The 22,021-nt window shown below is 37.1% G+C and overlaps 9 protein-coding genes across 13 annotated transcripts; 7 read left to right on the top strand and 2 right to left on the bottom strand.

The window, feature by feature from the left end:
* Positions 1-2,360, bottom strand: LOC9311190 (glutathione S-transferase Z2). Of its 3 annotated transcripts, XM_002875076.2 has the most exons (10): positions 2,100-2,360; positions 1,957-2,029; positions 1,819-1,875; positions 1,624-1,709; positions 1,438-1,509; positions 1,250-1,303; positions 1,075-1,150; positions 675-736; positions 542-601; positions 1-310 (listed from the first exon to the last, which is right to left on the bottom strand). In XM_002875076.2, the coding sequence occupies exons 1-10, from the start codon at positions 2,100-2,102 to the stop codon at positions 206-208; spliced, it is 648 nt and encodes a 215-aa protein (XP_002875122.1). In that variant the 5' UTR covers positions 2,103-2,360; the 3' UTR covers positions 1-205. The 3 variants fall into 3 exon arrangements, with proteins under 3 accessions (XP_002875122.1, XP_020881100.1, XP_020881101.1); XM_021025441.1 differs by lacking the exon at positions 1,250-1,303; XM_021025442.1 differs by lacking the exon at positions 2,100-2,360 and having other exon boundaries at positions 1,624-1,752; positions 1,957-1,988.
* A 529-nt stretch (positions 2,361-2,889) lies between these two features.
* Positions 2,890-5,154, bottom strand: LOC9312885. Its single transcript, XM_021025429.1, has 5 exons — positions 4,958-5,154; positions 4,191-4,460; positions 3,853-4,089; positions 3,555-3,772; positions 2,890-3,472 (listed from the first exon to the last, which is right to left on the bottom strand). The coding sequence occupies exons 2-5, from the start codon at positions 4,440-4,442 to the stop codon at positions 3,211-3,213; spliced, it is 969 nt and encodes a 322-aa protein (XP_020881088.1). The 5' UTR covers positions 4,443-4,460; positions 4,958-5,154; the 3' UTR covers positions 2,890-3,210.
* A 350-nt stretch (positions 5,155-5,504) lies between these two features.
* On the top strand, positions 5,505-7,041 carry LOC9312884 (F-box protein PP2-B10). Its single transcript, XM_002876770.2, has 3 exons — positions 5,505-5,856; positions 6,031-6,149; positions 6,250-7,041. The coding sequence occupies exons 1-3, from the start codon at positions 5,575-5,577 to the stop codon at positions 6,668-6,670; spliced, it is 822 nt and encodes a 273-aa protein (XP_002876816.1). The 5' UTR covers positions 5,505-5,574; the 3' UTR covers positions 6,671-7,041.
* Positions 7,042-7,755: 714 nt separating this feature from the next.
* Positions 7,756-9,238, top strand: LOC9312883 (F-box protein PP2-B10). Of its 2 annotated transcripts, none has more exons than XM_021025438.1 (3): positions 7,756-8,094; positions 8,278-8,395; positions 8,547-9,238. In XM_021025438.1, the coding sequence occupies exons 1-3, from the start codon at positions 7,783-7,785 to the stop codon at positions 8,990-8,992; spliced, it is 876 nt and encodes a 291-aa protein (XP_020881097.1). In that variant the 5' UTR covers positions 7,756-7,782; the 3' UTR covers positions 8,993-9,238. The 2 variants fall into 2 exon arrangements, with proteins under 2 accessions (XP_020881097.1, XP_002876815.1); XM_002876769.2 differs by having other exon boundaries at positions 8,278-8,396; positions 8,584-9,238.
* Positions 9,239-9,704: 466 nt separating this feature from the next.
* Positions 9,705-13,691, top strand: LOC9312882 (F-box protein SKIP3). Of its 2 annotated transcripts, XM_021025427.1 has the most exons (4): positions 9,705-10,090; positions 10,276-10,400; positions 10,504-10,993; positions 13,516-13,691. In XM_021025427.1, the coding sequence occupies exons 1-3, from the start codon at positions 9,779-9,781 to the stop codon at positions 10,991-10,993; spliced, it is 927 nt and encodes a 308-aa protein (XP_020881086.1). In that variant the 5' UTR covers positions 9,705-9,778; the 3' UTR covers positions 13,516-13,691. The 2 variants fall into 2 exon arrangements, with proteins under 2 accessions (XP_020881086.1, XP_002876814.1); XM_002876768.2 differs by lacking the exon at positions 13,516-13,691 and having other exon boundaries at positions 10,504-11,825.
* A 493-nt stretch (positions 13,692-14,184) lies between these two features.
* On the top strand, positions 14,185-15,564 carry LOC9312881 (putative F-box protein PP2-B8). The gene is made up of 3 exons (XM_002876767.2): positions 14,185-14,623; positions 14,787-14,905; positions 14,984-15,564. The coding sequence occupies exons 1-3, from the start codon at positions 14,267-14,269 to the stop codon at positions 15,426-15,428; spliced, it is 921 nt and encodes a 306-aa protein (XP_002876813.1). The 5' UTR covers positions 14,185-14,266; the 3' UTR covers positions 15,429-15,564.
* Positions 15,565-16,207: 643 nt separating this feature from the next.
* On the top strand, positions 16,208-18,081 carry LOC9312878 (F-box protein PP2-B10). Its single transcript, XM_021025443.1, has one exon. It carries the CDS (start codon positions 17,552-17,554, stop codon positions 18,032-18,034), a length of 483 nt encoding a protein of 160 aa, XP_020881102.1. The 5' UTR covers positions 16,208-17,551; the 3' UTR covers positions 18,035-18,081.
* Positions 18,082-18,452: 371 nt separating this feature from the next.
* LOC9312877 (putative F-box protein PP2-B6) lies at positions 18,453-19,718 on the top strand. The gene is made up of 3 exons (XM_002876763.2): positions 18,453-18,803; positions 18,891-19,009; positions 19,171-19,718. Exons 1-3 carry the CDS (start codon positions 18,453-18,455, stop codon positions 19,598-19,600), a joined length of 900 nt encoding a protein of 299 aa, XP_002876809.1. The 3' UTR covers positions 19,601-19,718.
* Positions 19,719-20,164: 446 nt separating this feature from the next.
* LOC9311189 (F-box protein At2g02240) lies at positions 20,165-22,004 on the top strand (the record flags this gene model as incomplete). Its single annotated transcript, XM_002876762.2, has 3 exons — positions 20,165-20,888; positions 21,347-21,465; positions 21,554-22,004. Coding segments are annotated over exons 1-3 (885 nt in total), but the record flags the coding sequence as incomplete, so codon positions are not given.
* Positions 22,005-22,021: the final 17 nt, after the last annotated feature.

The following is a 22,021-nucleotide window of genomic DNA, read 5'->3' as shown; positions in this document are numbered from 1 at the left end:
TTAAAACTTTTGAAACACATTATTTCATTTCTCTGAATCTCTCTGATGATTTACAACATGTTTATGTTCGGAATGAAAATTATTTGTAAACTGGTTCATATGATACATATAAGTACACAAGGTTTTCTTATTATTTTTGTTGTGTTGTTGTCACGTATGAGGTTTTTTTTTTTATTGAGCTGAGAGAAGCTTACGGTTCGCAGAATCAGATGGTGGAAGGAGTATCTGGCTGGTTTTCTGGGACTGCATTTTGAAATGCAGGCAGTTCGTTGTACGACTCGTGAAACTTTGCAAGAGTCGGGTATGGTTCCTATACAATAGAAAAAACATGTTTTACAACATTGTAGAAGTAGAAACCGAGTGATGTGAGGAAAAAAAGTTAAGAATTTGAGGATTTCATCTATGTTACTCTGTGAATGTGAAAGTGTGAGACAGAGATAACATATGGTTCATGCTACCATAAAACTGATCTAGGATTCCATGGAATCTGGGGGTTATATATTGCAAGATCTAGGCCTGAAAAAATGTTGAGGAAAAGTACCATGTTAATCTGGAATCTGTTGAATGCTGCGTGGATCTGTGGTGCTAGAAAAAGATCGGCCTGCAAAACAATGCTTCATTGTAGTAAAGAAGAGAGTACCATAGAGAAAATCCAGGGAGGTTTAGAGCCATACCAAGTAAACTTCATCACCAGTTGCGTATTTTCCAGCGCAACTCACCAACAGATTCTCGAGAGCTGAAGGACATATGAGACATTATCAGACATGTCGATATAAACCTGTTCAAGGCAATAATAACAGTTAACATCTTTTGTGTTGTAGGTGGTAGCTTTTGTATCTAAAACTTTTTACGTTCATCAATGGAAAAACCTTAACCCCGTTAAATCTTGATGATAAGTTTTGTCATCAAAGAGATAAATGGTACCAAGCATAAAGCATGGATATGTTTAACTGAGATATGAGTAAGACTTTTCAACCAAAATATCAACTAATAACATTTTGAACATATGTCTTGGTTCTTGATTACATCTATGTATCTTATCATTTTGAATGTTGAAGATATGAGATCTCGAACCTGTGAATCCTTTTGTGATAACGTTGGTAATCCAAGCAGTTTTCTCCTCGGCATTTATCTTTTCCTCGAGATACCTCTGTTAAAAAAAAAGAAGATAAAAATGTAACTAGGTTTGCTTTATCTAGAAACTCCAACAGTAGAATCTAAGTAAATGACATAAATCTCATCTTCTCACAAAAAGAGCCATATTTTGATGAGGTTGTATACCAGACATGACAATACTCGTCGCCTGAAATATACAAAATAAGAACGATCACACTCGCAATCTGCTTGGGCACATAACAGAAGCTTAACAATATTAACTACATAGTTTTTCAGATGATGGCAAAACATCATCATCAGAAGACAGAAGATCGAAAATACCTGGTAATTTACGGCTCGTTTATGGAGGTCACTTGGTAACAGCGGTGGCTCAGGATACTTATCATCCAGATACTGTCAATTTGAAAAACAAACACAAGACTAAAGATCGATGAACTGTTCCTTTTAATCCACAAAACCACAACAAGAAACAAAAAAAAAAAACTAAATGGCTGTGTTACTACTAACCATTATTATTGCGAAAGAATCATTAATCACAACATCACCATCAACAAGCGCTGGTACAGTGCCCATTGGATTGATCTTCTTGAAATCTTGAGGATCAAAACGATAAACTTTTGACATAACAAACCTCTTCTGCACTATTTCAAATCAAGTTCAATATAAACTTCGAATCCGAATCAAAAACTAGAAACTACGAACCTGGATCGAATTGATCCCCTTTGAGCAAAATCACTGGTATATATTCATAATCAAGTCCTAAAGAAAATCGAACAAGATCAAATTCAGATCAAAGAACAACAATGCTGCTCACAAAAAGAAGAAAATCATTGGCGAGACCTTTTAAAGTGAGGGCGATACGGACGCGATGAGCGCACGAGCTTCTCCAGTAAGAGTAGAGCTTCAACTTCCCCTGATAAAAATCGAAAACAATAAGTATCAAACGGAATCTCTTACTAGATAGAAAGAGATTCGTGAGTAACCATGAGTCAGTAAGGAATTTGTTCTTCTTCTTCGCAGATTCCGGCGATTGTTGTGTGTTTCTTCTTCTCCGATTACTTTGTTTTGTTTAGAGAAGAAACCTAACCAAACCATTTTTTTTTTCCTTCTTTTTTTTTGTCTTTTAGCGTCAAAGTAAAATCACTTCACTTGCAATTGTGAATTGAAACGCATCAAAGTTCTTCTTCTTCTTCTTCTTCTTTTTTTAGTTTATGCGACATTTTAGATTTGTTGGGATTCCTTACTTACTTGGAAACTTCAGTCTTCATTGGGTCCGGTCGGGTCAGGTCGGAACTTCAGTTTATTCGGGTTGGAGAAAATTATTCCAAATTGAACCGATATAGGAATTCGGTTCGGTTAGAATTTTATTTATTTTTTGTCGATCGGTTTTGTACTAGTAACCGAAATCAAACTGAACTGACCGAATTTTGGTTCGGTACGATTCAGGAATATCAGTTTGGAAATTTCGTACACGCCTAGTTTAGTTTAGTCATCAGAAAATGCTCAAAAACAAGAGAAACATTAGGGCCTTTCACTGGTTTTGAGTTTGATTTTAGAGTTAAAAATGCTTTTTTTGTATTAACAAATCCCATATATTAACAGCTAAATACAATGCTAATGTCAAATTATAACCGGTAAATGTTAAATTTGGTGATCCAATTTGGTTTAATAACATCAAACTGAACCAGAAATTTTAGCCTGGTTTCATGGCTAAGTTAGTGAAATAGAGAAGACTATAATCAATTGTTGACTTAAAGCGACACGACATCAAAGTGTATAAATGTGGTTTAAGTAATGCCTAAAAACAAAACTACAAACTCCTGGACAACAAATGTGGTATAAGTATTAAAATACACTACTAGATCACATAGAGCATCCAGATTTTCATACACTATTTATAGCCTAAATGCTTGTTTTATTTATTTCAATACTTGGAATCAGTCACACTAATTTAAATCCAATCTTGACTAGTCTTTCCTACTACATCAGACTTTTTTTTACCCCTTTTGTTATTTACTACTACTCCTGCTGAAGAACATGTCAACGTTCAAAGCTTTATACAAAACCTACCATAGCTTTGTGTCAACTTTCGGATTAAGGCATACGCTGATGGTTATCTTCTTCGTGTTGAACAACGTTCTTCATCTCAAATCTTGCCGGTTTTCTTACCGGAACTTCTTCATCTTCATTAGCTTCTGCGTTTTGAAGCTCTCTCAAAGCTCTTTTCGCATACACAGTGAAAGCAACAGTGGTCACAACCGCAATGATCAAGGAGATTATATTGTACACAATCTCCACTGTTGTCAAACGTTGATGTCCGTATTGCACATCTGCAAATGTTCTGATCAACCGACCACTGCATATGAATTCAGTTTTAGAATTAGGTTTTCGATTTTTATGATCTTTCACTGTTTTAATCCGGGGAGAGTAAGACTGACCTGTAAATGTAGATGAAAGCTTCTGGTATCATTCCTGCTATGGATCCGAAGAAGTAAGGCCAGAATCTCATGCTTGTCACAACAATTGCGTAGTTAAAAATCGTGTAAGGAAATGGGGAAACCCGAAAGATTGCCACGACTCTGAACTGATGGAACCAGCTTCCTTCTGCAGCTAGTCTAAGAACAGCAGCTTGACGAGGCCACCTTTTTAACCATTGCTGCATATTGTGGGACAAAGTTAGTGATCTTGTAAGAAATCGCAGTATGACTTGAAAAAGAGAAAGTAAAGGGTTCATACATGGAGGCGATCACGGAACATTAGCCCGATTAGGTAAGGAAGGACCATGCCGATGGTGGTTCCAACCATGATTATAACAAAACCGAGACCATAACCAAAAATCATCCCAGCTAACCACATGGAAGGACCAGAAGGTATCAAGAACACAGGAAACAAAGCCAAGGAAACAACAAGGACAATTGCGAGCATAGGACGGCCAAATGCAGTTGCTTCCCATTGCAAAATTGGAATGAGAACCTTCACAATTGAAACAAACTATTACAATCCAAAGACCAGAGTTCGTGACCTAGATCATTTATAAGGAAATAATCGTTTTTAAAAACTTGAGAAGTGAGTACCTTTTGGAATACAAACGGAACCCCCCATTTGCCGAAAACAAGCGTAAGCAAGAGAGCAACTGCAAATATCCCCAAAGCTTTCAACCACCACATGAATTTCTTACTCTGCACCTCTGATTGCGATAGAGACAACACGGTTTCAGCTGCGGAGGCTTCATGAGCAACAACAAGCCGAACATACTCATTATCTTCCCTCATCTGACCAACAGAATCTGTATTATCCTCTCTTGACTCTTTCAATGTGTTTGACATCAGTGTTCAAAACCTAAACTGAAGCCAAAATTGAACCAAAATTCGATATCAGAGACACAAAATCACCATTTTGTAATCCATCAAAACAAGAATAAATCACTGTTCTATTACATGAAACCAACCAAAACGGATCAATAATAATGGAAACATATCTATATCAATAGATACACAAAGAGACGACAAAGATGAAAGATGCTTAGCTTAAAAATCTTAGTATTGAAAAAACTTCAGCAACTTAAAAGACACACAAGGAAATTACATACAAGGAACCGATAACGAAAGAGTAAAGTTAATTACATAGAGAATCAAAACTCTCCGAACATAGAAATTTCCGATTACGGCTAAAAACGGGAAAAATTCAAAATCTATCTAAAATCAAACAATCAAATACAGTACTAGAGTAATCAAATCACTTAGATCTCTCAATCTAGCAAAAGATCATCAAACAAAACAAAAATCACAGGATTTATAAAGTCGAGCTAGGGTTTAACGAATCTCACAAATCACACACTAACCTAATCAAGCTTCGTGGAGAAAACAACGGCGTTACGGCGGCGGATATTGTTACGCCGTCGGAAAAAAATGGGTTGTTGCGGCGGATTTACGTCTGCCTTTTCAGGTTTAGTGTCGTTTGCTTTAAAATATACACAAGCGTGTTTTATGTTTTTCTTTTTTTCTGTTTCGGAAATTCAAATGAAGAGTTTTGTTTGCTTTCTCACTTTTTTTTTAATCATTTTTTAAATTGATTAGTATTCTATTTGGTTAGCTTAAGCTTTACTTTTCTGGAATAACGAGTCAGACTATATTATAAAAATTTTAAAAATAATATTCCCACCGTTGATCTACCATAAAGCCTACCTGACTTGACTTTATTATAATTGGTTTGTTAGTTTGGAATTTGGATATTTTCCAAACCAAATCCTTAACCAACGAATCCTAAAACAATGCAGCGTGAGGTAGACGCGTGTCTTGTTCACAATTCATGGGTATTTTCGTAAATACGTAGAACGACTTAAAAGATTTTAAAAAGAGTCTTAGGGGTAGTTTCGTAAATTCGTAGAAGGACTTGACATTTTACGAAGAGTCTTTACACTAGCTTCCGACGAAGACGAAGATACAGGCACAAGCATCGATGGGGAGAAAACGCAGCGTTACATCGGAGTCGTCGCCGTTCGATTCCTTGCCGGAGGATTGCATCGCCAACATAATCTCTTTCACAAATCCACGCGATGCGTGCGTCGCTGCTACAGTTTCGAAAACGTTTGAATCGGCGGTGAAGTCAGATATTATATGGGAGAAGTTTCTTCCGGCGGAGTATGAATCTCTGATTCCTCCATCGCGATCTTTCTCATCGAAGAAGGAACTCTATTTCTCTCTCTGTAACGATCCTGTTCTAATCGACGATGACAAAAAGGTAGCAAAATTGATGAATAATGATCTGTTTGTAGGATTTGGGAATAATGATCTGTCTCATCGCCTTCAAATTGAGATTTGTATGTAGAATTATCACTATTTTGGAGGAATTTTGAAGTTTGCTTCTATTGAATCATTCTGATTATTTTGGGATTTTTGTTTTTGGAAATGAAAGAGCGTCTGGTTAGAGAAAGCGAGTGGGAAGAGGTGTCTGATGATATCTGCGATGAACCTCTCAATCATATGGGGAGATACTCCTCACTATTGGCAATGGATTCCAATTCCTGAATCTAGGTACTTTTTTTTTTTTTTTCATTGTCTTTGCGGTAGTTTGGTTGTAATGACTCGTTGGGATGATACTGATTCTGGAAAATTGTTGCCCTGTATTATGAAGGTTTGAAAAAGTAGCGAAGCTTGTTGATGTATGTTGGTTCGAGATTCGTGGCAGAACGAATGCTCGTGTCTTATCTCCAAGAACTCGTTACTCGGCTTATATTGTGTTCAAGAAAGTGGAATGTTATGGCTTTCAGAATGTGGCCATAGAAGCTGCAGTTGGAGTGGTGGGACAGGAACCTTCTAGAAGATTTATATGCTTTGATGAAGCTATAAGGAGATACGGGGGAAGGAGGAACTTTGTGAAACCTAAGGAGAGAGAAGATGGGTGGATGGAGATAGAGCTTGGGGAATTCTTCATTGAAGGAGGAATAATGAATAGTGATGAAATTGAGATGAGTGCTTTAGAGACTAAGCTGCTCAATTGGAAGTGTGGCTTGATCATTCAAGGAATTGAAATCCGCCCTGCCAAAATCCTCTAAAGTAATGCGGCAGAACAACACGATTATCGGCTCGCCTATTGGTATTATTGGTGGAGTGAAGACTGAAGAGGTAAATTCCAATTGATAAAAGTATATTCAGTTGTGTTTGCTGTATTGATTGGTTATGTTAGGTTTTATGTGGTGATCAACAAAAGTTAAGCTCCAACCTTGTTCTTTTAAGTGGAGGATGTTGGTATGTATATGTAAACCGGCTTCCTGCTGTGGAAGAACGGTTGGATGATTCGGGTTATGTTTTGGTTTCAGCATAGATGTCAAACCAAGTTCAACTGTGTTGTATATCTTGGCTTCTAGTTTGTGGATAGTAATGTTTCTGAATTTTGATTTTTGATGTTAATGTTCATCAAAAAAAACCACTTACAATTCTTTTATTGACAGTTTTCGTCAAAAAAAAAATTAGATATACGAGAGTGGCTATGTTGGATTCTATATCCTGACCTAAGTTTGTTAGTTGATAATTTTCCTTATTGCATAAGAGGACTTTAGAAATAGTCAGAATTCTATTTAAATCTCAGCTTCCAGGTGCAGACGATGATCCAAAACACAGCGTTATCTCTATAGATTGAAAACTTAAGATATGTAATTTTTTTTAGCTCTCTTTTTTAAAAATTTAAGATATGTATTGTTTTTAGCTCTCTTTTTTTTTAAATTAAAGAGCATTTGGTTAGAGAAATCAAGTTGAAAGAGGTGTAATATGTTATCTTCGTCGAAGACTTAAGAATCCCATATATAGAGGCACCACATTATCCTCATTTCGGTAAATGCTGTCCACATTATCTTCACATAATCGAATAGAGTTTACAAGCTTTCTCATGAAGAAATGACACAAAAACTCTCTGTTTCTTTCTCCTTTCCCTTTTGCCTTTTGTAATAGAGAGACATTACCGAAAAAGACCACAGAACTTTGGGCTTCTCTATCGTACGCGGCCCATCTGAGGGAATGTGACACCTAAACAAGGAGCGTGAAAGAGACGCGCGTATTGCTCGTAACTAAGGGTATTATCGTCAATTTATAAAACGCTTAAGATTTAAGAAGTCTAATTTACACTCTAAGCTTCCGACGAAGACGATGATACAGTAACAACAAAGCATCGATGGGGAAAAAACAGAGCGTCGAATCTAGCGGCGGAGGCGGAGGAGAGATAGTATCGGATTCTTCGCCGTTTGATTCCTTGCCCGAAGAATGCATCCCCAACATAATCTCTTTCACAAGTCCACGCGATGCATGCGTCGCTGCTTCGATTTCGAAAACCTTTGAATCGGCGGTGAAATCAGATTTCGTATGGGAGAAGTTTATTCCGCCGGATTATGAATCTCTGGTTCCTCGATCGCGGGAATTCTCATCGAAGAAGGAGCTCTATTTCGCTCTATGTAACGATCCTCTTCTAATCGATGATGGCAAAAAGGTAAATATGTATATCTGTTCATCAATTTTGCACTTTGTTTATAGGATTTGAGAATAATGTATATAGAATTATCGAGTTAAATCAGAAAATTGTGGCTAGTTTGGAGCAATTTGGTCTAACTTTGAAGCTCTAACTAATGATTAACTCTGATTATTTGTGATTTTTGTTTTCCGGAAATAAAAGAGCATCTGGTTAGAGAAAGCAAGTGGGAAGAGATGTATCATGTTATCAGCTATGAATCTCTCAATGGTATGGGGAGAGGAGCGTCACTATTGGCAATGGATTCCAATTCCTGAATCTAGGTACCATTTTTCATTATCTTTGTGTGAGTTCATTTGTATCGACTCGTTCGAATGATGATGATGATGATGATGATACTGGAAAATGTTGCCGTGTGATGTGAAGGTTTGAAAAAGTACCAGGAAGCTGATACTTAAATCTCGTTATGATTTGGTTTGAAAAAGTACCGGTGCTTATCGGTGATTGTAGGTTAGAGATTCGTGGCAGAACGAATACTCGTGTCCTATCTCCAAGAACTCGTTACTCGGTCTACATTGTGTTCATGGAATCGGATCAATGTTATGGCTTCGCGGATGTGGCAGTAGAAGCTGAAGTTGGAATGGTGGGACATGAACCTTCTAGAAGATTCATATGTTTTGATAAAGCTATGAATGGGCAGTTTATAACGAGAGACGGTGGAAGGAGGGACGTTGTGAAACCAAAGGAGAGAGAAGATAGGTGGATGGAGATAGAGCTTGGGGAATTCTTCAATGAAGGAGGATTGATGAATAGTGATGAAATTGAGATGAGTGCCTTAGAGAATAAGCGTATCACTTGGAGGGGTGGCTTGATCATTCAAGGAATTGAAATCCGACCTGCGAAAAGTCCTTTAAAGTAATAATGCGGCGAAACACTCCGATCAAACTGCTCATCTATTGGTGTTATTGTCAAATGGTGGAGTGAAGAGGTAAATTCCAGTTGATAAAAAGTGTATTCAGTTGTGTTTGTTGTAATGATTGGTTCCATTAGAGTTTATGTGGTAAACAACTTACTTTACTAGTTGCTAGATGGAAATTTTGCGAAACATGCACATTGATGCAAAGAATTGCATATATAAGAGGAACTCCAGAGAGAGTCAGAAGTCTTTTACAGTCCCAGCTTCTAGATAGATGCAGACGATGATACAGGTCAATGGGGCAAAAACACGCCGTTCACTCTAGAGCCAAAGGCAAAGGAGTTTTCGGTTTGTTGTTGGTGAGGCCAAAACGCATCGTTAATTCTATAGATTGAATATTCTATCGGCTAGAGACTTGGTCCCTTTCTAGAGCTTTCCACTTTGTGTTATTTCTTTCTTAACCTTTCTAAGTAGTACTTACTTGATCACCAAAACTCATACTAGATTCTTGACTCGGTCTTACATTTGTGTCAAGAATTCGGATAACTGTTATGGCTTTGTACCGATGTTCTTTCTTTGCCGGCAAGCCCAAATCAATGGCTCTCTCTTTTGTCTTTGGGCTTCTCAATTGTACAAGGCCCATCTGAGAATATGATCCGAAAAAACAAAGGAGCGGGAAGTAGACGCGCTCATTGTTCACAAATCAGGGGTATTTTCGTAATTTTGTTCAAGGATTTAAGAAGAGAAGAGTCTCAGAAGTCAGAATTCGCATCAGAATCGACGGAGACGATGATACGGCTACGTACACAGATTGAGAAAAATCGAAGCGAAAGCAGAAGAAAGATCGATTCTTCTTCTTTCGATTCGTTGCCCGAGGGATGCATTTCAAACATAATCTCTTTCACAAGTCCTGAAGACGCTTGCGTCGCTGCTACGGTTTCGAAGATCTTTGAATCGGCGATGAAATCAGATATCGTATGGGAGAAGTTTCTTCCGGCAGATTATGAATCTCTGATTCCTCCGTCGCGAGTTTTCTCATCGAAGAAGGAACTCTATTTCTCTCTCTGCGACGATCCTCTCCTAATCCACGATGGCAAATTGGTAAAAAAATCTAACCTATTTTTTGTTTATACGATTTGAGAATCATGAACTACAAATTAGCAATGTAGAAGTTATTGGCAATTACAATTGGTATATAGAGTTATTGAATTCTGCTAGAGAGTTATGGCTACAAAACTCTGCTATTTGTGAGTAACTTTATTTGGGATTTTTGTCGAAAACCGAAGAGCGTTTGGTTGGAGAAAGCGAGTGGGAAGAGGTGTGTAATGTATTCTGCGACTGCGATGATGAATTTCTCAAGCATGGGAGATATTTTTCAACGTTTCGAGTGGATTCCAATTCCTGAAGCTAGGTAAGTACTACTCCTTTTTTCATTATCTTTGTATTAATTCAGTTGTATTGACTCAATCTGATTGTTATGATAATGCTGCAACACGTTGCCATGTGATGTGCAGGTTTGAAACAGTAGCGCAGCTTCGCGAAGCTTGTAAGTTTAAGTTCAATTGCAGAATGAATACTCGTGTCCTTTCTCCAAGAACTCGTTACTCGGTCTACATTGTGTTCAAGAAAGCGGATACTTGTTGTGGCTTTAAGGCTGTGTCTTTAGAGGCTGTAGTTGGGGTGGTGGGACAGGATTCTTTTAGAAGATTCATATGCTTTGATACGCATGCGAAGGGGAAGTTTCGAAAGGGGAAAGTGGTTGTGAAACCAGAGTTGAGAGAAGATGGGTGGATGGAGATAGAGCTTGGGGAATTCTTCAATGAAGGAGGATTGGATAGTGATGAAATTGAGATGACTACTTTAGAGCGTAAATGCCCCCAGCAGAAGCGTGGTTTGGTCATTCTAGGAATTGAAATCCGTCCTACGAAAATCCTCGAGGAGTTTTCGGGTCGTCGCTTGTTAGGCCAAAAGAAAGCTTTAGTTCTAGAGATTGAAAATTTATGATAATTTTTTGGGAACTTTACTCAGATGTATGACATTTTATATGAAATTACCAGATACATACAGATCTTTTTTTTATTACTATCATATTTCGGGTATATTTTTTATACTCAGCGTGCCCCTGTTAAACGTTACAAGAAAAAACGTAATTACAAAGAATGCCACTGCCACGTCAGCAAAGCCGCGTCGCCACGTCGCCACGTCAGAAATCGCTGACGTGTATTAATGAACTCAGCCGTCGAGCGATATAGCGGCAGTGACGGCTGAGTTACGGTATGTTGCGGCTGATTTAAGAAAAATGGCTGAGTTATGAGCAAACGGCTGACTTACGAGTATAACCCAGCCTGGAGTTACGGCTGACTTACTGAAATCTTTCTGAGTTATGATAAAATGGCTGACTTTCGAGCATAACCCAGCCTAAGTTACGGCTGAGTTTTCACCCGATGGTTGATTTGTCAAATTTTTGGCTGAGTTATTGCTTCGACACGGCTGACTTAACTTTCTCCGGCTGGCTGAGTTATCAAAGACGGCTTAGTTATGGGATGACGTTACGGCTGATTTATGTTCGAGTATCATAAATCAGCCGTAATGAGCTGGATTAACGGAAAACTCGGCCTTATTATGGCTGACTTAGTAGCGAAAGATTAATTACTAGAATAGCATGCAATGACGGCCGACTTATTAAACGACACGACTGAGTTAAATATTTTTGGTTGAGTTACGACAGTAAACGGCTGAATTTGGCTGCCGTTTTTTTTGTTTTTTAATTACTGTAATAGTATTCATGTTGCGGCTGAGTTAAAGTTTTGTTTGATGGCTGGTTTAATTAAGCTGATTTACATTTTCGTTTGGTGGCTTACTTGCCACTTCATCAATTAAAAAATAACGTGGATGCAACATTCCATGTCATCATTCCATGTCATCATCATCAAAGGACAAAAAAATAGGGTCAAATTTTTTCAACTCGTCTTCTTCACCTGAGTTTATCACATCACCGGAACTTCCAATTCCTCATCGTCTTCCTCATTCTTCTTCAATTTCTTTCATCCTTCTCCCGATATGGTTGATCCGGTTCCGGTAATTGGGTATAAAAATACAAATACGTATTTAACACCGATGAAAGAGGGTGTAGAGTTGTGCAGATAGATGCGAAAACAACGCACGAAAAACTTGTGAAGTTGGTGCTCGATGATAAAGTTAGAGGAAATGTTGCGTCTCTTATTGTTTCGCTGCAAATTTACATGTCACGGCTGAGTTATATGCTTAAGGGAAGACGAAAGGTTCGGTCAATTTACATGTCACGGCTGAGTTATATGTTCCAAGGAAGACGAAAGGTTCGGTAAAATACATTACGGCTGAGTTATATGCTTAAGGAAAGACGAAAAGTTTGGTCAATTTACATGTCACAGCTGAGTTATATGTTCCAGGGAAGACGAAAGGTTCGGTAAAATTACATTACGGCTGAGTTATATGTTTAAGGGAAGACGAAAGGTTCGGTAAATTTACATGTCACGGCTGAGTTATATTCTCCAGGGAAGACGATAGATGGGTGTAAATTATATGTTACGGGTGAGTTATATGCTTCAGGGAAGACGAAAGGTTCGGTAAATTACATGTCACGACTGAGTTATCATTCAGGGAAGACGAAAGGTTGTGTAAATTATATGTTACGGCTGAGTTACATCACGTTACGGCTGAGTTACATCACTTTACGGCTGATTTATAATACAGATCGGAAAGCAACATTTTTTTGGAGAAGATAATATGAAATTTATTGGTTAAATAACAACAATCAAATTAAGATTCGTAAAAATATATATGTTTGAGGGATACATAGGAGGAAGACTAAACCGTATGAATCAAAACATAGATAGAAGTAGAAATGTCTCCAAATAGATCGATTGAGAGGAAGATTAAACGATAGACATGTAAAATCAAAGTAAAAGAGTAGCTATTCTTGATTTCAACTCAAACCTGTAACGAATCATGTAGAATTCCATAGATCTCTTTGTTTTGGGTTTTGATTTTTGATGACTTTTTTTGTGAGCGTGGTTGCGAGTAGATCTGACGAAGCTTTTGATTTGGGACCCTATGGCAAGCGTTGTGGCTGTGAGGTCTAGGAAGATCCAGCCCAATCCTGCAATTTGAAGATCTCTGTCAATGTTGTACCCAAGTTAGTTCCAGATTATTAGATCTAAAAGCTTTTCTTGGATTTGGAGACAAAAAAAGAGAAGAGGAGAAATGATCTAAAAGCTTTTCTTGGATTTGGAGACAAAAAAGAGAAGAGGAGAAATAACGTGAGTTTGAGGAGTGTGAGATTGGTGATGTGGATTAATGACATGGATAATCAAATTTTTATTTATTATTTTTAATTAAAAACGAATTAAAAATTATTAATTAAAAAAAACTAATGAAGGGTGTTAATTGTAATTACACAAATGCTCAAAACATATGAGTAATTTTTAGAAAATATATGATATTCTAGTAATATTCGAACTTTTGGTTAATATCTGAGTAAATATTTCTAATTTTTTAGCTCTTTTTTTTTTCTTTTGAAAGTTAAAGAGCTTCTGGTTAGACAAAGCAAGCAAAAAGGTGTATCATATTATTGTTGTTAGACCTAGGAATTTTTCCATATATCATTCTCATTTTGGGAAATGTTATCCGATTCCTTAATTTAGGTTTTTGTTTTTGTTTGTCACTGGTAGTAGTTAATTCGACTCATTTGATGATCAACGCCGGAAAATGATGCCCATGTTTTCGTGGGTTTGATGTAAATTGGTTTCCGATTCGAGACAAGATGAATCCTCGTATTCTATCACCGAAAATTCGTCACTCAAACTTAGTGTTTAGGAAATTGGATTATATTTCTGGATTTGGGATGTCCCCATATAAACTGAAGTTAGACTGGTGGATTCGTATGCTTTGATCGGGCAGTTTCTAAGGAGGAAACCGGAAGGGAAGATAGGTGGATGGAGATATTATTGTCAATTGTTTATGTGATGATATGGTTTCAAAATACCCAAACGTGTTTCGTGCTTTTCCTTTTTTTAGTTTAATTTTTCTAACTGTTAGTGATTTAGCGTAACGAGTCAACACTGTAATATAAAACAATGACATTATTGCCACCGTAACGCGGTTAAATTCTACAACGCCCACCTTACTTGACTCTCTTTTTTTTGGTGAGAACCTTACTTGAGTCTTTATAATTTGGATTTGTTTGTTAGAATTTTCCAAACCAAAAGATCCAAAACCAACGAATCCTGAGAGACTATAATGACCAAAACAAAGTTCATGCATGAGCATTTTCGTAAATTGGTACAACGACTTAAGAAGACTCTTACACTCTCAGCTTCCGACAAAAGTCACGGCGTTGCTGCTACGTTGTCTTTGGATGACTTACCGGAAGAATGTATCTCCATCATAATCTCTTTCACAAGTCCTCTAGATGCGTGCGTCCTTGCTTCCGTTTCGAAAACCTTTGAATCGGCGGTCAAGTCAGATATTGTATGGGAGAAGTTTATTCCGCCAGAGTATGAATCTTTGATTTCTCAATCCCGAGATTTCTCATCGAAGAAGGAGCTCTATTTCGCTCTTTGCGACGAATCTGTTCTAATCGACGATGGCAAAAAGGTATATCTAATTATCATCGAGTTTAGTTAGAGAATTATGACAAAAATGATGTGATTTAAGCTTAAATGAGAACATTTCTGCTATATTTTTTAAAGAAATTTGGGGTATAATTAACTTTGAATTTTTATGATCATTTGGGTTTTTTTCCTTTCGAAAATCGAAGTTTCTATGGATAGAAAAAGCGAATGCAAAGAGGTGTATCATGTTATCAGAGATGTACCTCTCAATCACTTGGGGAAATTATCCTCAGAGTTGGCAATGGATTCCAGATCCTCAAGCTAGGTATCCCTTTGTTCATGGTTTTAATGACTCGCTTGGATATAATGATGTCGCTAAAAAATGTTAACATACCTCATACAGGTTTGAAACAGTAGCGGAGCTACTTGGAGTATGTTTGTTTGAGATTCGTGGCAGAATAAATAGTTGCAACCTATCTCCAAGAACTCGTTACTCGGCTTACATTGTGTTCAGGAAAAAGGATATATGTTATGGCTTTGAGAATGTGGCTGTAGAAGTTGTAGTAGGATTGGTGGGACAGGATTTAGAAGAGTCTTGTCCAAGATATGTATGCTTTGATGAGGCTACCGATGAGCAGTTTCGATGGAGAGACAGGGGAAAGAACCTAGTGAAACCAGAGAGGAGAAAAGATGGGTGGATGGAGATAAAGCTTGGGGAGTTCTTCAATGAAGGAGGATTATTGAACTATGATGAAATTGAGATGGTTGCTTTAGAGAATAAGCAGCGCCATTGGAAACGTGGCTTGATCATTGGAGGAATTGAAATCCGTCTTGCGAATATCCAGTAATGACCCGAAAATTGCGGTTATTTTATGCTTCCATGTATTTATCTTTTTTGTCATGGGACCATTTGTCTAGGTTGAAATCATTGATTGTAAACCTTATATGTTTTCATTTTTATAAAATATTTACATTCTTAGCAAAGTTTATGTGTTTTTTTTTTTTTTTTTGGTAATGAACCGGGAGAGTTTATGTGTTTATATGTTTACGAAAAATATTTACATTTTTATGATTTATGGGTGTTAGTTATTCAGTTGTAATGGCTCGTTTTGATGATTAAACGCGGAAAAATATTGATGCTGTCGATGATGTAAATTGTTAATTGTTTCTGTGATGAATGAGAATATGGTTCAAAATACCAAAACGTGTTGTGTTTTTTCCTAGGAAATTCATATAGAGAAAAAGAAGAGTTGCTTTCACTTTTTCATTTTTTTCTTCATCTAATTGCTAGCTTAATTAACGAGTCAAGACTATATAATAAAAACGGGACTATTATTGCCAACCGTAACACGGTTATTTCATCCACAACGCCTACCTTACTTGACGACTCTTTTTATAATTTGGGTTTGTTTGTTAGAATTTTTACAAACCAAAAAATTAAAAATTAACCAACGAATCTTGAGAGATCACTATAATGACCAAAACAAGGTTCATGCATGCATGAGCATTTTCGTAAATTGGTACAACGACTTAAGAAGACTCTTAGACTCTCAGCTTCCGACAAAAGTCACGGCGTTACTGAGCCGTTGTCTTTAGATGATTTACCGGAAGAATGTATCTCCCTCATAATCTACAAGTCCTCAAGACGCGTGCGTTTTGGCTTTGGTTTCGAAAACCTTAATTTGAATCTACTGTCCAAACCGATATTGTGTGGGAGAAGTTTATTATTCCACCCGAGTATGAATCTTTGCGTTCTCAATCGCAAGATTTCTCATCGAAGAAGGAGCTCTTTTTCGCTAATTCGCGACGAATCTGGTTTTAATCAACGTTAGTAAAAGGGTTTTGTGCAAAAAAAACCCTCCATCTCCGAAAAATGCAGATTAATCCTGCGAAATCCAAAATAATACGCAATATAATCCTTATCAAATCTCACCAAAATGCAGATTAAGAGATGGTTCCAAAACCTCAAAGAAAGGCTCATCAAGTCGGGAGTAAGTAAGCGGATGATAAAAAAATTAGGTTTTGCGGTTTTGATTTGTGTTTTTTAGGATTTTATTCCAAAAGTATCTTCTTCTCTCTCTGGATTTTAACATTTTTTGCTGGATAAGTTTCAGAGATGTCTCTTTTAATCAATCTCAGATGAAAAAAAAAAAAAAAGAAAAGACAAGTGGCTATGGGGCATCTTCGTAAATTCGTAGAACGACGTATCCCTTAAGAGTTAAGAATAGTCTTGCACGTCTCTAAGCTTCCGAACAAAGACATAATCTCTTTCATAACCGATGGGAGATAGCGTTTCAGAGTCGTCGCCGTTCGATTCCTTGCCAGTGGACTGCATCTCTAACATAATCTCTTTCACAAGTCCTCTAGACGCATGCATCGTCACTTCGGTTTCAAAAACCTTTGAATCGCGGCCAAGTCAAATATCGTATGGGAAAAGTTTCTTCCGGCAGAGTTTGAATCTCTGGTTCATCCATCGCCAATTTTCTTGTCAAACAAGGAACTCTATTGCGCTCTCTGATACTATCCTTTTCTGATCGACGATGGCAAAACGGTATTTCTACCTATCTATGATCATATACATTAGTTGTTGCACATTTTTTTTATAACATTTGAGAATAATGACATGTCTGTCTTCTTCAAATTGTAACCTCTGCTAGAGAATTATGACTACAAAACAAAAACACGATTATTTCAGAAAATTTCTGCTATTTTGGGAGCAACTTGTATGTAACTTTGAAGTTTTAAACCATTTGAGAATAGTGCTGCTATCAAGTATTCATATGATTATTTGGGATATTTTTCCGGAAATCAAAGAGTGTATGGTTAGAGAAAGAGTGGGAAGAGGTGTATCATGTTATCAGCGATGAACTTCTCAATCGCATGGGGAGATGATCCTCGCTATTGGCAATGGATTTCAATCCCTGAATCTAGGTACCCTTTTTCATTATCTTTGCATTAATGCGGTTGTATAATGTGCCCTAGGTTATTTTTGTTTTCTTTGCCTCAATTATGTAGGTTTGAAAAAGTTGCGGAGCTTCTCCAGGTTTGTTGGTTCGATGTTCGTGGCAAGACAAATACTCGAGTCCTATCTCCAAAAACTCATTACTCGGCTTACATGGTGTTCAAGAAAGCGGATCAATGTTATGGCTTTAAGGATGAGGCCATAGAAGCTGTAGTTGGAATGGTGGGACAAGAAGCTTCTAGAAGATATATATGCTTTGATGAGGCTATAGATGGGGAATTTCAAAGGGGAGAGAGAGGAATGAGGCCCCTAGTGAAACCAGAGGAGAGAGAAGATGGGTGGATGGAGATTGAGCTTGGGGAATTCTTCAATGAAGGAGGACTAATGAACAGTGAGGAAATTGAGATGGGTGCTTTAGAGACTAAGCGGCTCAATGGGAAGTATGGCTTGATCATCCAAGGAATTGAAATCCGTCCTGCGAAAATCCGGTAATGAAATGGCGAGAACACTGGTTTACATGAATGTAATGTTTGTTTTATTCGTAACTTTTGTGATTTTGAATTTTTGATTTTGATGTTTTAACATTCTCTCATGAACAAATTCAATAAAAAGAAAGAATGTACTTTGACCATCTACAAAAACAAATTTTGTAGACTAGTAAGTTTCTACCGGGGATCACATTATAAACGATGGGGTAAGATATTTTTGTGTGTGTTAATAAATGTTCCAAACCTAGACCAACTGAAGAATATGAGTTGTGAGGAAAGACGTGCGTTCTCATTGTTGTGAATATATGAGGACGACTTTGTCACTTTAGGACGGTCTTTTATATAAAAGAGACGACTTTAAGACAAGTCATAAAATGTACTAAGTCTTGAGATTTCTCAACTTCCCTTGATAGTACAGATAGATGCAGCGATGGGAAAAAGATGTTTCCGGTGGTTCGTCAATGGGGCAAAAACTCGGCTTTGATTCTAGAGGCAAAGGCATAGAAGAGATTGTTTCTCGTTTATCCCCTTTCGATGAGTTACCGGAGGACTGTGTTTCTAATATAATCTCTCTTACAAGTCCCCGGGACGCATGCATTGCCGCTTCGGTTTCTAGAACCTTAAGATTAACGGTCCAGTCAGATAGTGTATGGGAGAAGTTTCTTCCGACGGAATATGCATCTTTGATTCATGAATGGCGAGTTTTCTTGTCAAAGAAGGAGCTCTATTTTTCTCTATGCCAAGTCCCTATTCTAATAGAAGATGGCCAAAAGGTATACCTAATGATTTTTTAGTTTAAAATTCGTGATGTCTACGAATATTTTTCATTAAATGAGCATTTTTATTTTGAAAAATCATAGAGTTTCTGGTTAGAAAAAGCGAGTGCGAAGAGATGTCTCATGTTATCTCCAAAGCAACTCGTGATCACATGGGGAAATAGTCCTCAGTATTGGCAATGGATTTCAATCCCTGAATCTAGGTACTCCTTTTTCTGTTAAATCGGAAATTACATTTCATGTTAAGATTTGGATAGTAAATCCAACTCTCATAACAGAATAAAATAAGAAAATAAATGACACACACATGATTTATAGTGATGTATCATAATCATGATGGAAAAATAATGTGTTATATATGTAGGTTTGAGAAAGTACCGGAGCTTCTTGATGTATGTGCTTTCGAGATCCATGGTTGGATGAATACTCAGATCCTATCTCCGAGAACTCATTACTCGGCTTACGTAGTGTACAAGTCAAGAACTGGATGTTACGGCTTCCGTGATTTGCCCATACAAGTTGGAATTGGATTGGTCGGACAAAAGCCTCCTAAAAGATTCATATGCTTTGATGAGTCTACGGATAGAATTAAAAAGTGGGCAAGGAGAGAGCTAATAAAATCACATGAGAGAGAAGATGGATGGATAGAAGCAGGAATTGGAGAATTTTTCAATGAAGGAGGATTATCTTTGGGTTGTGATGAAATTGAGCTAAGTATTGTAGATATTACGTCACCTTATTGGAAGCGTGGATTAGTCATTCAAGGAATTGAATTCCGACCTGCTAAACAGTAATACCGGTTTACCGTTGTGGAAAACAGGTTCGATGATTTTCCGGTTATTATTTTGTTATCACATGTTTCTTGTCTAAGAAGCAAGTTAAAAATTTTATGTTGCTCTTGTGGGAAGAGTCATTTTGTTAGTATTGTGTTGTTTAAATTTTATTTTGATCGATGTTCTTTTTTCACACATGAGTAAATTCGAAAAGAAAAAGGGGAGGAACTAGATCATCTACAATAGTTTTGTTGATTTTGTAGATTTCGTATTGCTATGAAATAATATGGTTAGTGAATAAATAATATGGTTAAAACAGACCGTCGGATAAAGGTTTCTGTTGGTGGTGATAAGCGGTTTTATAAAACTGATTAAACTATATATGTCATTATAAATAGAACTACGTATAGGAATATACAATAATTAAAGAACTGTTTTAAGAAAGAGAATCAATTGCCTATTTATAGAACACTCTTTCTTTTTCTTTTTCTTTTTTTACATGATTGACCATTTATTTATGTAGAAGATTTCTAATATTACATTTTCAACCATCTGTTTAATAAGTTCATTTCTTATGTCCGTACATGTTAAGGGTTGGTTTGTGAGTTGGAGTTTTTCAAACCAAAGCCAAGAGGAAGCTAGGTTTTTATAAACTTAAACAAAAAGTAATTCAGTAAAAAACATGCAGAACGTGAAAAACACAAAACTTTGGGGAAAATGTAGATTGTGAAGTCGATATGTTGGAAAACATCCATGTTTAAGAGTAGTCCAATTTCTATATGACAAAGAAAAAACACCAAGTTGCACAAGGATATATGTTATTTTACGAAGTCAAATCATTTGCAGCAACACTCAAAAGCATATGATATATGTGTGGCGTACTCAGAATAATCCAATGTATTAGCAAAGAGCCCAAGACTACTTCTTCATCATCGGGTCAGAACTCACGAGTCTATAAGGTCTTTCAAACGCAGACAATTTCATTAAGGAACCGATGGAGAATACGCATGACATTAAATCTAGCAGCGGATGCGGAGGAGGGATCGATGTTCCCAGGCCGTCACCATTCGATTACTTGCCAGAGGATTGCATCTCCAACATAATCTCTTTTACAACTCCACGAGACGCGTGTGTTGCAGCTTCTGTTTCGAAAACCTTTGAATCGGCTGTCCAATCCGATACCGTATGGGAGAAGTTTCTTCCGCCGGATTATTCCTCTTTGGTTCCTCAATCGCGAGTTTTCTTGTCCAAGAAGGATCTCTATTTCTCTCTCTGCCACGAACCTCTTCTAATCGAAGACGGCAAAAAGGTATAATATATATGTAGCATAAGTTTTTTTAATTAATATTAGGATTGGAGAATCTTATAGTTACAATGGAGCAATAATAGGCCCCAATCAAAAGTCTTAAGACAAAATCAATTCTTAAGATAATTAGCTGTTTTATTCCTTGGTTTTTCATCTTCTTAAATAGACAAGCCAGATATAGTGAAAAAGTATGGAAGTTACTCCTATTTCTAAGGAAAATGAGAAAAACTTCTCATATGTTTAGACATCATTACATTTCTATCAGAGTAACTGCTTGTTCTTCTGCAGAACGTTGTCGTTTTGAGCAGGTACTCTGATAATTTCCACGTCATCAAATTGGTCTTCATCAAGCAATGGTGTGATTGTGAAGTTATAATTCATGGATACTCAATCTCGAATGTTAATTCAATTTTTCCCGAACTATTTTGATTTATTTGTTTTTATTTTTCCAAAAACCAAAGAGCTTCTGGTTAGAGAAAACGAGTGGGAAAAGGTGTATCATGTTATCTCCAAAGGAAATGTGGATCACATGGGTTAGTAGTCCTCAGTATTGGCGATGGATTTCAATTTCTGAAGCTAGGTACTTTTTTTTTTCCATTTTATTTGATTATAATCACTCTCGTTCTGATGATCATGATGATGACGACGACGAAATATGTTGCACGCAGGTTTGAAGAAGTACCAAAGCTTCTCAACGTGTGCTGGTTTGAGGTTCGTGGTAGAATGAGTACTCGTTACCTATCTCCTGGAACTCATTACTCTGTTTACATTGTGTTCAAGCCAAAAGATCAATGTCCCGGATTGGGGGATTTACCAATAAAAGTTAAAGTCGGATTGGTGGGACAAGAACTTTTTCAAAGATTCATACGCTTTGTTGGGCCTATGGATCAAAGGTGTGGGAGAGAAATGAGCGACGTAACGAGACCAGAGGAAAGAGAAGATGGATGGATGGAAGCTGAGCTTGGTGAATTTTTCAATGAAATAAGTTGTGATGATCATGTTGAAGTAAGTGTTGTTGAGATTAAGTCTCCTTATTGGAAAAGTGGTTTGATCATTCAAGGAATCGAATTCCGCCCTACGAAGACGCCCGTAAACGAGAAAATGTCTCATAACTCCCCTTTTGTAAATCATAAACC

The sequence above is a fragment of the Arabidopsis lyrata genome (assembly GCF_000004255.2).
Source record: "Arabidopsis lyrata subsp. lyrata unplaced genomic scaffold ARALYscaffold_5, whole genome shotgun sequence".
In the NCBI taxonomy this organism is placed as follows: domain Eukaryota; kingdom Viridiplantae; phylum Streptophyta; class Magnoliopsida; order Brassicales; family Brassicaceae; genus Arabidopsis; species Arabidopsis lyrata.
The sequence above is the reverse complement of the archived record's forward strand: the minus strand, read 5'-3'. Positions and strand labels throughout refer to the sequence as shown.

What these genes read in the sequence shown, in the direction of transcription:
- LOC9312884 (XM_002876770.2), top strand. Translation starts at nt 5,575, where the DNA reads ATGGGGAGAAAACGCAGCGTTACATCGGAGTCGTCGCCGTTCGATTCC. An exon ending in TAATCGACGATGACAAAAAG is followed by an intron (nt 5,857 to 6,030) that starts GTAGCAAAATTG and finishes TGGAAATGAAAG; the next exon opens with AGCGTCTGGTTAGAGAAAGC. An exon ending in ATTCCAATTCCTGAATCTAG is followed by an intron (nt 6,150 to 6,249) that starts GTACTTTTTTTT and finishes TGTATTATGAAG; the next exon opens with GTTTGAAAAAGTAGCGAAGC.
- LOC9312878 (XM_021025443.1), top strand. Translation starts at nt 17,552, where the DNA reads ATGTGCCCTAGGTTATTTTTGTTTTCTTTGCCTCAATTATGTAGGTTT.
- LOC9312883 (XM_021025438.1), top strand. Translation starts at nt 7,783, where the DNA reads ATGGGGAAAAAACAGAGCGTCGAATCTAGCGGCGGAGGCGGAGGAGAG. An exon ending in TAATCGATGATGGCAAAAAG is followed by an intron (nt 8,095 to 8,277) that starts GTAAATATGTAT and finishes CGGAAATAAAAG; the next exon opens with AGCATCTGGTTAGAGAAAGC. An exon ending in GATTCCAATTCCTGAATCTA is followed by an intron (nt 8,396 to 8,546) that starts GGTACCATTTTT and finishes TCGTTATGATTT; the next exon opens with GGTTTGAAAAAGTACCGGTG.
- LOC9312885 (XM_021025429.1), bottom strand. Translation starts at nt 4,442, where the DNA reads ATGTCAAACACATTGAAAGAGTCAAGAGAGGATAATACAGATTCTGTT. An exon ending in TGTTCCGTGATCGCCTCCAT is followed by an intron (nt 3,773 to 3,852) that starts GTATGAACCCTT and finishes CACAATATGCAG; the next exon opens with CAATGGTTAAAAAGGTGGCC. An exon ending in GCTTTCATCTACATTTACAG is followed by an intron (nt 3,473 to 3,554) that starts GTCAGTCTTACT and finishes ATTCATATGCAG; the next exon opens with TGGTCGGTTGATCAGAACAT.
- LOC9312882 (XM_021025427.1), top strand. Translation starts at nt 9,779, where the DNA reads ATGATACGGCTACGTACACAGATTGAGAAAAATCGAAGCGAAAGCAGA. An exon ending in TAATCCACGATGGCAAATTG is followed by an intron (nt 10,091 to 10,275) that starts GTAAAAAAATCT and finishes CGAAAACCGAAG; the next exon opens with AGCGTTTGGTTGGAGAAAGC. An exon ending in ATTCCAATTCCTGAAGCTAG is followed by an intron (nt 10,401 to 10,503) that starts GTAAGTACTACT and finishes TGTGATGTGCAG; the next exon opens with GTTTGAAACAGTAGCGCAGC.
- LOC9311190 (XM_002875076.2), bottom strand. An exon ending in ATTCTTTCGCAATAATAATG is followed by an intron (nt 1,510 to 1,623) that starts GTTAGTAGTAAC and finishes TCAAATTGACAG; the next exon opens with TATCTGGATGATAAGTATCC. An exon ending in ATCAAAATATGGCTCTTTTT is followed by an intron (nt 1,151 to 1,249) that starts GTGAGAAGATGA and finishes TTTTTTTAACAG; the next exon opens with AGGTATCTCGAGGAAAAGAT.
- LOC9312877 (XM_002876763.2), top strand. Translation starts at nt 18,453, where the DNA reads ATGCAGCGATGGGAAAAAGATGTTTCCGGTGGTTCGTCAATGGGGCAA. An exon ending in TAATAGAAGATGGCCAAAAG is followed by an intron (nt 18,804 to 18,890) that starts GTATACCTAATG and finishes GAAAAATCATAG; the next exon opens with AGTTTCTGGTTAGAAAAAGC. An exon ending in ATTTCAATCCCTGAATCTAG is followed by an intron (nt 19,010 to 19,170) that starts GTACTCCTTTTT and finishes TTATATATGTAG; the next exon opens with GTTTGAGAAAGTACCGGAGC.
- LOC9312881 (XM_002876767.2), top strand. Translation starts at nt 14,267, where the DNA reads ATGACCAAAACAAAGTTCATGCATGAGCATTTTCGTAAATTGGTACAA. An exon ending in TAATCGACGATGGCAAAAAG is followed by an intron (nt 14,624 to 14,786) that starts GTATATCTAATT and finishes CGAAAATCGAAG; the next exon opens with TTTCTATGGATAGAAAAAGC. An exon ending in ATTCCAGATCCTCAAGCTAG is followed by an intron (nt 14,906 to 14,983) that starts GTATCCCTTTGT and finishes TACCTCATACAG; the next exon opens with GTTTGAAACAGTAGCGGAGC.